Below are 13,053 nucleotides of genomic sequence, written 5' to 3'. Positions count from 1 at the left end.
AAAAAGGGAACGGCCCTCGCTGTGGGAATTCATGCATTAGCAGAGCGGTGTTGCGGATAAATATATTGCGCACTGTTGTATTAGTAAAACACTTTCATTGACAGGATACACATACATGAATGCGTCCAAAGCAGACATCTTCCAAGATCTCAAAGGCAGATTTCTAGAAAAAAAGAAGAAACACAAGCTGTTTTTCTTTTTATCCCCCTTTTTATGTAGCGGAGATATGTTATCGTTAGTCTGTAATGAAGAACTGTTGGAATCGTGCATGTCTGAAAAGAAAAGATATGGATGACTGGACTTCTGAGATGAGCGTATTGTACAACATTGATTATGTGGCATTGTGCCTGAAGCATGCTACAATCAGCCCAAAATAATGTAACAGTTGGTACTTAACTGCGTTTGAAGAATCTGTTGAGCCAAAAATATGTTGATACATTTAGGACAAAAACACAAGCTTTCTGCTTTTCTGGTGTCACTTTCCTAAAGGGTTTTGTTCACATTTCCTGAAAAAGTACATGATATTATAGATCATGCAGCTTTCCTTACCCATTACCCGCATACACTTAATTTTATTTTAATGGTTTGGGTTTTAATGCTATACTTTTGCGAACCTATGCGAACAAACTTAGGGCTAGTGTACACTTGCTTCAAAACATGGCTTTGGACACGCTGTATTAAAGCTCTCTGAACACCAGTCAAAGCCCCTGTCACTAAATAAAATTGTTAGCTTACACTCCTGTTTACACCTTGCTTTTGCTCGGTGCTTCAATGAGACTTTGGTGGAGCTTCGATGGCGCTTTGGTGGGGCTTTGGTGAGGCTTCAATGAGGCTTTGGTGGGGCTTCAAGCGAGCTTTGCCATAGATTCTATGGGGGCTTTGAAGACAATTTGAAGCACGACAAAAGCTACATGGGGTATAATTTTTGAAGTGAAGCCAAAGCAAAGCAAAAGCAAGGTGTAAACAGGTTTGTAAGCTAACCATTTTATTTAGAGACAGGAGCTTTGGCTATTGTTCAGAGAGCTTTAACAAAGCCTGTATGAAGCAAGTGTAAACTAGCTGTTAGACCCCTTTCACACCGAGGGCGTTTTGCAGGCGCTATATCGTTAAAAATAGCACCTGCAATCCGCCCTCAAACAGCTGCAGCATTGTCTCCAGTGTGAAAGCCCGAGGGCTTTCACACCAGAGCGCTGCGCTGGCAGGACGGAAAAAAAAGTCCTGCCAGCAGCTTCTTTGGAGCAGTGTGTTTTAAAACAAGCCACAGCAGAAAAATGCAGGAAGGATGAGGCGTTTCACACTGTAGTCAGTGCTTAATCAAAGCTATGATTAAGCACTGACTATAGTGTGAAACGCGTCAGCCTTCCTGCATTTTTCTGCTGTGGCTTGTATCCTTGATGATCGTTATTTAATAAAGGCAATATATTATTTTGAGTGCGGCTGTCCAGGACTTTTTCCAATTACTTCATTAACCTGTCTAAAGCCCCATAAACACGATCCAAGAATCAGATGACAGGTTGTCCGTTTTATTTTTGCATGCTAGTCGTATATCAAACATGAAGGTTTTACTAAAGTTACGAAAATTCCCAAACGACAGAATAAAAAATTGATGTCATGTGCTGTAATGTGATTGTACTGTATTTTTGGGTGACAACTGTACTGATTAAACGAAAATCGTACAATCTGGTATCCTACGAGAAAAATTTTCATGCTTGTCCGATCGGATATATCGGATCAACTGTCATGTTCGGCTCTCGAAACCTCTGTACTAACGCTCCAATTATCGTACAATCGATTCGAAATCGGTATTTTTTGTATGGTTTTTGGATTATGTGTACGTGGCTTAACAGTATGCATTAAAAACAGGGGTTTAGTTAGCACACGTTTGAAAACGCATGCGTAAGATGCAAGGCCTCTTCACGGCACCCTGTATTACCTGCAGTCCTAATTCCTGTAAATTTATGAGAGTCTCCACAGTGGAAGCATTGCATTCTAATTGATAGATAGGGGGCAGATGGGCCTGGAGGTAGCCCAATCCTCCTTAAAGGCACAGGGGCACACTGAACACCCAGTATATAGCACAATGGCAGCAAAGGTGTCCAGTGTGTCCCCCTCACCAATATTATGGCACCTTTCCAGCACGTTTTACATTTCATGCCAGGAATTTAACTGTTTTTGAAACTGTTAAATTGATGGTTTACTTCGGCTTTAATACTGAGGCAGCCTTATTAAATATGGGAGAGACAGCAAACAGGAGTTGGGTCAAGTAGTCAAGTGGCTAACTTAAAGCAGAACTTCACCCTAAAGGGGAAGTTCCCCTTTATGCCCTCCCTCCTCCTACTATTTTTGGCATTTTTTTTGGGGGGGGTACTCACTTTGGTCAGCAACCCATCAGAAGTTCTCCCCCCACCTTGCTCTCTGTGTTTAATGTAATCCAACTCTCTGTTACCAGTTAACCTTTCAGATCTAGACTAATACAAAAGAAAATGAAAGGTGTCCAGCTAATGCCTTTTCATGTCTTTTTTTTCGCCAGGGTGAAACCAAAATTTTGAAGCTGAAAAATCTTCGACCTCAGGATTATGCCAATTACACTTGTATCGCCTCTGTGCGAAACGTCTGCAACATTCCTGACAAGATGGTTTCCTTTAGGCTATCCAATAGAACAGGTAGGTAGTACATTGTTTACTGGTCCTTTAGTGTTTTATATTTCTGGCTGGCTAACCTTTCTATTATTTTCTTGGTAGTTTTACTATAAAATGTTTTCTGTTTCCCATTGCTGATAATTAGACTGCCGATTGCAAAATTATTTGTGTTTTTTTTTTTTAATGGATCCAAAGTTCATACACAAGAGACAAAATCAACCTTTATTCAGTTTAAATGAAATTTATTGAGTTTGAGACATTCTCAGCTGCTGTTCACCACCAGATCACTGATTCCTTTGACACAGAATGAATCCTAACCATTGTCAGGGCCAAGGGGTGGGCAGGAGGGGAAGCTGCACTGGAAGCAATGGTTTATTGCAGGGATGGGAGCACCCTGACCCTCCCTAAGGGAAGGAGGGTGGCGCAGTTTGACATCTTTGCCCTGGGCACTGGACGACCTTGTCCCACACTGATCCTCTCTGAAATTTTTTGGATGGTTTTGTTAACATGTCTACTTGATAAGCTGAGGGTCACTGGGAGAATAGCAATTGGATAGGTTAAAAAACAAACAAAAAAAAAATTTCCACTGTTTTCTCTCTGATAAGCCACCTCCAGAACCAACTTAAGAGGTGTCCACAGATTGCATTTACTGAATGCTGCTTACAGGCTGTCTACACTAAGAAAAGAACTGTCAGGAGCCTCAGAAGGGGCTTTATATTTTAAAGCGGTAGTAAAGCACTATGCTAGAAACCATGACAACAAATCGAGACAAAAGTACAGTTAAATCACACTTGTTTAATAATAAAAGTAAAAAGAACAAACGTAGTCAAATCATAGCCAAAGTTCAGTAACCGGAATGAATAGTCAGCCAAGCCAGACGTCAGGGATAAATGTAGTGCAACAGCAAGCAGAATCTGGAGCCAGAAGGGATGTCAGCAAAGCAAGTCTTAAACAGGATCGCAGGAGATAGTTTCTGTGATGTTGACCAAGGCGAAGGCAGAGATCATCTGGGCTTGGACGGCTTAAGTAGGCAGGACTGATGAGCAGGATCATCAACAGGTGAGTCACTGTGGAGAGATAGGTGCTGGCAGTTAGCCGACAGCTGAGCGGCCAGCTAAGAGAAGGAAGGGCTGAGCCCAGCCCTGACACACTAGCTACTAGCACATTCTGTAAAACTTACCTTAGAAGTAAGCCCTCCAGCAGTTCACGGTCACCACTGAAGGCGCTTCCATCTTCACCCAGTCTTCCTTCTGGGTTTGCGGACTCTGGCTCTGTGAGTGTCCGGAGCCACGGTGATGTCACTTCTGCACGTAGGAGCTGCTGTTTACAGCATAGGACTCTGAAGGATAGATCTCACAAGCAGTATGTACACTAAATATCTCCTAAACGATGCACGTTTAGGAGATATTTACACAGTACCTATAGGTAAGCCTCTCTCCTCCTCTTGTCTCCTCTTCCTGGCTGATGTCAGTGGGGGATTCTCAGCCCCTCTCGCTGTAGCTGTCATATCGAGAGGGGAGAGGCGGCCCGTCACATAAGTGCCGAGCGGTGCTATAAAATATGGTATTTTTTTAAAAACACATACACTGGATAATCATTAATTGTAACATAGGGGATTGTAAAAAAAGACTCGGCTTTTACAACCACTTTAAGACCTCAGCATACCAAAACATTTTGGACAATTTCATGCTCCCATCTTTGTAGGAACAGTTTGGGGATGGCCCCTTCCTGTTCCAACATTATTGCGTACTAGTGCACAAAGCAAGGTCCATAAAGACATGGATGAGTGAGTTTGTGGTGGAGGAACTTGACTGGCCTGCACAGAGTTCTGACCTCAACCCGATAGAACACCTTTGGGATGAATTAGAGCAGAGACTGCGAGCCAGGTCTTCTCATCCAACATCCGTGCCCAACCTCACAAATGCGCTTCTGGAAGAATGGTCAAACATTCCCATAGACACACTCCTAAACCTTATGGATAGCCTTCCCAGAAGAGTAGAAGCTGTTAAGGATGGGCCAACTCTATATTGAACCTACGGACTAAGACTGGGATGCCATTAAAGTTTATGTGCGTGTAAAGGCAGGCATCCCAATACTTTTGGTAATATAGTGTATAATCTTCTGAGCTAAATTTTTTTTAAACGTGTACAAAAACTCCTCTTCTTGGAGACTTGCCCAGCAACACTATCGCCTGCTGTTCTCTCTTGCGTCTCTTGTCCAGAACACCTTCACGATTTCCTGAAGGGCCCCATCAGCCCCAGGACCAAGGTCACCCCCCAGATTAGGGGGCTCCCTCAAAGGCCCCAACAGCCTAGCATTCCATCTCCAAGCTATGAACAGCTGCAACTCCTCCCCAGCTGGGCTGACCCTGGGTATTTTGGAGAGGCTTACCAGTCCACGTTGGGGATTGGTCAGTGCTCCTCAGAATACCCCAGGCAGCTCCACCTCTCCTCCTCTCTTTCCAGAACCTTCTACAGAACCTTTGCAGAACCTGCAGCTGCTACCCTGAGCCACTCCCAGCCCAGACCAAATCAAAACAAACAGGCCTAGCTGCCAGCCAGGCCTGCCTAAATTTATGTAACCTACAAAAATCCTATTCTAGCAGCTACCTACCTAGAGGGTGCTACATACATATTTTCTTTTAAAAAGGTTATCCCTGTATGTATACTTTTGATCATCGGACCATATACAGTAAGTATTTTCAGATTCCTGGCAGAATGTCTAGAGCGAGAACATGTACTTACAACCTCACCAAAAACACTGCAGGTAAGGATCCAAATCCATCAAAGCAGAGCAGGAAATATATAAAACAGTTCTAGCAAGCTGTGAAATATTTTATGGTTGTCATGTGTAAATCTAAATAAAATGAAATGTGTTGTTAGGGTAGGATATATTTAGCCATATCCAGCTGGATTTATTTGATTAGTTTAATTTACTCTGACACTATCTTGAAAACTATGTGTAATTAGTGTTTAGATGTATAATTAATATTTAGATATAAACTGAGATTGAAGATAGGCCCATAATTCTCTGGTATTTGGAAAAAAAACATTTATTGGCATTTTTATTGTTATCGTTGTGGCATAATCATGTTAATCACCTTAAAAGAGCAGTGCCTAATGGATTAATGGATGAATTTGTGATTTTAAAATAGGAAGTGAAGACGTCACAATTTTTCTAGGTAAATATATTTTTAAAGGTACAATTGACATGAAATTTTCACAACATGTGAACCCATGCAATCCATTCATACAACAAAAAAAACAAATATGTTCAGAAATGAAGTTATGTGTAATAAAATGGAATGACACAGGGGAAAAGTATTGAACACGCTAACTGAAATGTATTTAATACTTTGTACAAAATTCTTTGTTGGTAAAGACAGCCTCAAGACGCCTCTTGTATGGAGAAACTAGTCCCATGCGTTGATTTTGGCCCATTCTTCTACACAAACAGTCTTCACATCTTGAAGGTTCTGTGAGCCTCTTCTATGAACTCTGATCTTTAGTTCTTTCCATAGATTTTCTATTGAATTCACGACAGGTGATTGGCTGGGCCAATCTAGCAGCTTTATTTTCTTTCTTTGAAACCAATTGAGAGTTTCCTTGCTGAAATTTCCACTCTTGTTTCAACTTCATCGTCCTCGTAGATGGCAGCAGATTTTTTTTCAAGAATGGCTTGGTGCATTTTTCCATTCATCCTTCCTTCAATGACATGAAGTTTGCCAGTACCGTATGCAGAAAATTAGCCCCACACCATGATGTTTCCACCGCCAAACTTCACTGTTGATATGGGGGTGTTTTTGGGGTGATGTGCCATTTGACCTCCAAACATGGTGTGTATTATGGCATCCAAAGAATTCAATTTTGGTTTCATCTGACCAGACTATATTCTCCCAGTATTTCACAGGCTTGTCTAAATGTTGTGCAGCAAACTTTAAAGGAGCTTCAACATGTTTTTCTTCAGCATTGGAGTTATGCATGGTGAGCATGCATACAGGCCATGGTGGGGGAGTGCATTACTTATTGTTTTCTTGAAACCTGCTAATTCCAGGTCTTTCTGAAGCTCTCCACAAGTGGTCCTTGGCTCTTGGACAACTTTTCTGATTATTTTTACTCCTCTGTCAGAAATCTTGCGAGAAGCACCTGGTTGTGGCTGGTTTACGGTGAAATAATGTTTTTTCCACTTCTGGTTTATGGCCCCAACAGTGCTCACTGGAACATTCAGAAGTTTAGAAATCCTTCTGTAACCAATGCCATCAGTATGTTTTGCAACAATAATTTTGCAAAGGTCTTGAGAGAGAGCTCTTTGCTTTTACCCATCATGAGAAGTTTCTTGTGTGACACCTTGGTAATGAGACACATTTTTATAGGCCCTCAGTTGAGACTGAACCAGCTGATATTTATTAACCACTTCAGCCCCGGAAGGATTTACCCCCTTAATCACCAGGCCATTTTTTTGCGATTCGGCACTGCGTCGCTTTAACTGACAATTGCACGGTCGTGCAACGCTATACCCAAACAAAATTGATGTCCTTTTTTACCCACAAATAGAGCTTTCTTTTGGTGGTATTTGATCATCTCTGTGGTTTTTATTTTTTTTGCGCTACAAACAAAAAAAGACCCACAATTTTGAAAAAAAAAAATATTTTTTACTTTCTGCTATAATACATATCCAAACAAATATATATAAAAAAACACATTTATTCATCAGTTTAGGCCAATATATATTCTGCTGCAAATTTTTGGTAAAAAAATAGCGTATTAGGCGTATATTGATTGGTTTGCGCAAAAGTTATAGCGTCTACAAAATAGGGGGTAGATTTATGGACTTTTATTTTTTTTGTTTTTACTGTTAATGGTGGCCATTTACCATTTTTAACGGGACTACGACATTGCGGTGAACAAATCTGACCCAAGTGACACTTTTTGGGAAACAGTGACATTATTACAGTGATCAATGCTAAAAAAATGCACTAATCAATGTATAAATGACACTGGCAGGGAAGGGGTTAACACTAGGGGGCGATCAAGGGGTTAATTGTGTTCCCTGGGTGTGTTCTAACTGTGTGGGGGCTGGGCTCACTGGAACAACACAGAGATTTGCTGTTCCTGGTGTATTGGCTTTCCATGCCTTTTTGTACCCCCCCTTTCTTCATGTATTCAATATTCTTTTTCCCTGTGTCATTCCATTTTATTACATATAACTTAATTTCACAACTGATTTGTTTTGGTGTCTTTGTATGTATGGAATGCATGGGTTGTTACCGACATGTGGTGATAATTTCATGTCAATAGCACCTTTAGAAATACATTTACCTCGAAAAATGGGGACGTGTTCAATACTAACTGTGTATGTATCCAGTTAAAATAGGCAAATTCATTTGTGTTTTGCTGCATGTTGATTGGAATGGGCAGGTGAACTTCGACCTACTTATTCTACTTATTGTCTTGTCAGGAAAGGAAATGATGGGAAATTTTTCCAATGTGGACACCAACAAAGTCACATTTTTATTTGTAGGTGAGGACGAGTTAGAACTTCTGAAATTTTTTTCACAGCCTGCGCCATTTTATTTTTTGGGAGCGACTGCTGTGCTCCTGAATTTTTTTTATATAGGCATTACAGGGAGAGGAAGTCAAGAGAAATCTTCCTAATGGGGTCAAAGACAGAAATCACAATTTGACAGAAGTGTTTTGCCTCACTTTCCTCGCTATCCAAAATTACAAAAAAAATTTACATTTTTACTGGTGTAAGGCTTTAATTTACTAATTTCTGTTAGTCCATCAATTCCTCCATCCAATTATTGTCCCTGAAATGAAATCAATGTTCAAGAGGTGGGGTAGTGGTAGATTAGGGCTGGATACAGATTTTCAAAGGTTATCAAAATGCATATCAGCAGTCATTACTTGAACCAAAATGACCCGTATTCAGCAGCTCACCACAAATACCTTCCAGAAGAGGACAATCACCCAAACTGACAAATCCAAGTGCAATGGGTCAAAGAGTGCCACATGAAAAATCCCTAAGTCCAAAGTCATTATTGTTCAACTGATTACAGCAAGCTGGACAAAAGATAGCCAACACAATTCAGGGGCCCCTTCTAACGGGAACACCAGCACTGATTGCATACAACATTATCTACCTGTAGATCAGTTTTCTTGGATGTATTTTTCCAATCCATTCTGCCATTTTAGCCAAACCTAGTGAAGGGGGATTGTGTGGCCCCTGAAAAGCATTGGCTGTCTTTTGCCCGGCTTGCTATGACCAGTTGAAAGGGCTCTTTAACACCGGAGAACTTCAACAACGGATCTGCCAGCTCAGCAGGGGATCTCTCCACTGATCTCAGCTAAGCAGGTGGAGGACAGATCCACACAGCCCGCTTTCCTCTATGGGTAGTTTGATGTAAACGAATCGCCTGTCCATTTACATCCCAATGTCATCTGATCCCCCATCCGTCTGTTTTTGGCGGATAGGATCGGATGTTGGCGAGTGTCAATGCACATATGTCCGTTGACATCCGCCGCTCAATAGAAGGCTATGGATGGTTGGATGGGGTCTGCCTAAAAAACGGACAAGCTGACTCGATTGGCTTGCCCATGTAAAAGGGGCCTTAGACTATTTTGAAATGAATAGCTGATGTGTTATGACCTGAAACCAAGCCAGACCCTTTTTAAACACTTCTCTGGCAATATGCTCATTCTCAATAGGAGTCATCTTGACTCCTAAGGATTTTTCTTTTGGCACTCTTAGCTTACAGTATAACTAAAGGCACAACATTTTTATTTTAGTTTTGGATAGAGAACAAAGGGATTAGAACACCTGATAGTCTTTAGTACTATCTGTGCCCCCGTTAGGGAGATTCACCCTCTCTATTTGTCCTGTCTACCATTATCATTGAAAGTGAAAGTAAAATAAAATCCCAAATTTTGAGTTGTCCCCAGAAAAGTAAAAGAGGGGAAATCTTCCAATGGGAACACGATATCCGGTGACCTGGTCCCAAGGGATTCCTTAATCTGCAGTGATTTCGTCTCACTTCTTGTTTGGCTATGGGACAGGAAGGGAAATCTCTGCAATGGAACACAGATGGTGAAAAAAAAATCTGAGGGGTTATAGCCCTAACTTACTCCCTTAGGTTTCTTAAAGTGAATTTTTCCATTCTTGAAGCATGTAAATATAGTGTTGCCTCAATATTCTACTATATCAGTTGTTTCCAGCTTTACCCCTTCAATCACCAAAGTGTGCAGACCCAACAGTGATGGATATGCACAATTTTCCTTTAAATAAAAATTCATAAGCTAAGTCACTGTCTCCATCTTTCACCACTCCCCATAGACGACATGTGCAGGGAGCAGTACCACATGACTATCACAGAAAACGCATATCTTTCTCTTTTCTCGTGGGTTGTGATTGGCTGTCTGGAATTATTTTCTCTATACAAAGCAATAGGCAAGATAAAAAAGGTCTATGGGGAAATAACTGGGTCTCTGTGGACCAACTGAAGCAGAGATTTTCATTCTCTCTATATATTGAATAATTAATATGTGACATCACTATTTCAAAACATTGCCAAAGGAGAGGCTTTATGTATACAGTATAATGTTTTTTTTTTATCAAAATATGCCCGTGTATTGAAGAACATCCTATGGTTCAGGTGTAGTGTTCTGTTCACTTTAATCAAAGCTCAATTGAACATTCAGTTTAAATCTGTTAAATACAGTGCATCCGGAAAATCTTCTCAGCGCTTCACTTTTTCCACATTTTGTTATGTTACAGCCTTATTCCAAAATGGTTTCAATCCATTATTTTCCTCAAACCTCATACAAACAATACTCCATAATGACAACGTGAAAGAAGTTTGTTTGAAATCTTTGCAAATTTATTAAAAATAAAAAAACAAAAAAATCCCATGTACATGTATTCACAGCCTTTGCCATGCCACTCAAAATTGAGCTCAGGTGCATCCTGTTTCCACTGATCACTCTTGAGATGTTTCTTCAACCTGATTGGAGTCCACCTGTGGTAAATTCAGTTCATTGGACATGATTTGGAAAGGCACACACCTATCTATATAAGGTCCCACAGTTAAACGTGCATGTCAGAGCACAAACCAAGCCATGGAGTCCAAGAACTGTCTGTAGACCTCTATGACCAGATTGTATTGTTGAAGCACAGATCTGGGGAAGGGTACAGAAAATTTTTTGCAGCATTGAAGGTCCCAATCAGCACAGTGGCCTCCATCATCTGTAAATGGAAGAAGTTTGTAACCACCAGGACTCTTCCTCGAAAGGGCCACCCGGCCAAACTGAGTTGTCGGGGGAGAAGGGCCTTAGTCAGGGAGGTGACCAAGAACCCCATGGTCACTCTGACAGGGCTTCAACGTTTCTCTGTGGAGAGAGGAGAACCTTTCAGAAGAACAACCATCTCCACAGCACTCCACCAATCAGGCCTGGGTGGTAGAATTCTCAGTAAAAGGCACATGACAGCCCACCTGGAGTTTGCCAAAAGGCACCTGAAGGACTCTCAGACCATGAGAAACAAAATTCTCTGGTCTGATGAAACAAAGATTAAACTCTTTGGCCTGAATGGCAAATGTCATGTCTGAAAGAAACCAGACACCGCTCATCACCTGGACAATACAATCGCTACAGTGAAGCATGGTGATGGCAGCATCATGCTGTGGGGATGTTTTTCAGTGGCAGGGACTGGGAGACTAGTCAGGATCGAGGGAAAGATGAATGCAGCAATATACAGAGACATCCTTGATGAAAACCTGCTCCAGAGCACTCTGGACCTCAGACTGGGGCAAAGGTTCATCTTCCAACAAGACAATGACCCTAAGCACACAGCCAAGATAACAAAGGAGTTGGTTACGGGACAACTCTGTGAATGTCCTTGAGTGGCCCAACCAGAGCCCAGACTTGAACCCGATGGAATACCTCTGGAGAGATCTGAAAATGGCTGTGCACTGATTTTTAAAAATTTGCAAAGATTTAAAAAAAAACATTTTTCATGTTGTCATAATAGGGTATTGTTTGTAGAGTTTTCAGGAAAATAATGAACAAATCCATTTTGGAATGAGGCTGTAACACAACAAAATGTGAAAAAAAGTGAAGCGCTGTGAATACTTTCCGGATGCACTGTATATTCCAGGTGCATCAAGACAAAAAGTAATTAAATCTTATTAAAAATGACCTTTCCTTTTCAATCTGCAGCTCTGTAATTTTCTGTAAAGTGCAATGCAATTTGGCTACCTGGAGGTGTTCTGTACACAGAATGTACAGAACGCCCCCCGGAAACATAATTTCCTGCTTGTTTGATTGGCTCCCCGATTTTCCCAGAAGTCTACACTAAGATACAAGCCAGATATCAGGCATCCCCTGTAACAAAAATGTAATTTCCTGCTTGTGTGATTGGCTCACCGATTTTCCTAGAAGTCTGCACTAAGATACAAGTTAGATTTTTGGCATCCTCTGCAACAAAAATTTCATTAATCTCAATAGGAAATAACGTCTAAAGGGATGCAGGCCCAGCAGCTTTCCTCATTAGTGCCCTGCAGTAACAAACAGGGGATTTCTTCAGAATAACAAAAGGTAGAAATCTACAACAAAGTTTGTTAAAAATCCTTGCAATCTACAAAGATCACCTAGAGGGAAATGTGTTTTTTCCTCAACAAATCGGAGTTACTCTAAGGCCTGGTTTACACTTATTGCAGTTTTCATATTCGGGTGCATTTTGCATTTTTCAATGCACGTTTTTAATCCATTGAAGTCTATGGAACCAAAAACCAGAAAAAAGTCCCCGGCCCTTTCCGTAAAATGCACAGATGTGAACTACATTCATAGGAAACAATTCTAAATGGACTGTAGTGTGTTTCTGCCAAACTGAAAACAAACACAAAAATGCATAGGTGTGAACCAGGCCTAAAGCTAGACCTCTCCAATCAGCAGAGAACCAGGGGGTGAGTTGGACCTCTGCAGAGTTTCCATTGCTTCCTCACAGACAGCAAAGGTCCTTCTCTAGAACATGCTGGCAGAGGACAGGCTTTGCTTAAGTCTAGGCTCACATATGTTCGGCTACGATTTGCAGTCCAGAGTCCGGTGTGGTTTTGTTCATTGGTTCAGGTGCAATTCAGATGTGATGCAGGTGCAAATTTTTACTTTAATTCTCACCTAAACCAGATACAAAATCACGCACAGGACCCTTTGCAAAAACGGACCGCGGCCACCCTGGACATGTGTGAACCGGCTCCATTGAATACTAGTCCAGTTCACATGTTGTGCAAATTGGATGAGGTTAAAAATGCATCTGATTTGCATATATGTGAACCGAGCCTAAGGCTGTGGCTGATTTTCGAAAAAAAACCCAGCAAACTGTACGACTTTGAACACCTTTTTTGTTATGATGCACCTGGATC

At 41.2% G+C, this 13,053-nt stretch overlaps 1 protein-coding gene across 2 annotated transcripts in view; it reads left to right on the top strand.

The window, feature by feature from the left end:
* MDGA2 (MAM domain containing glycosylphosphatidylinositol anchor 2) overlaps positions 1 to 13,053 on the top strand; it is a 1,144,403-nt gene that overhangs the window by 728,388 nt on the left and 402,962 nt on the right. For both annotated transcript variants that reach the window (XM_073609471.1, XM_073609469.1), the window contains exon 5: positions 2,531 to 2,663. In XM_073609471.1, the coding sequence (XP_073465572.1) occupies positions 2,531 to 2,663 (133 nt within the window). The remainder of the gene's footprint in view (positions 1 to 2,530; positions 2,664 to 13,053) is intronic.

The sequence above is a fragment of the Aquarana catesbeiana genome, linkage group LG13 (genome assembly GCF_042186555.1).
Source record: "Aquarana catesbeiana isolate 2022-GZ linkage group LG13, ASM4218655v1, whole genome shotgun sequence".
NCBI lineage: Eukaryota > Metazoa > Chordata > Amphibia > Anura > Ranidae > Aquarana > Aquarana catesbeiana.
The sequence above is the reverse complement of the archived record's forward strand: the minus strand, read 5'-3'. Positions and strand labels throughout refer to the sequence as shown.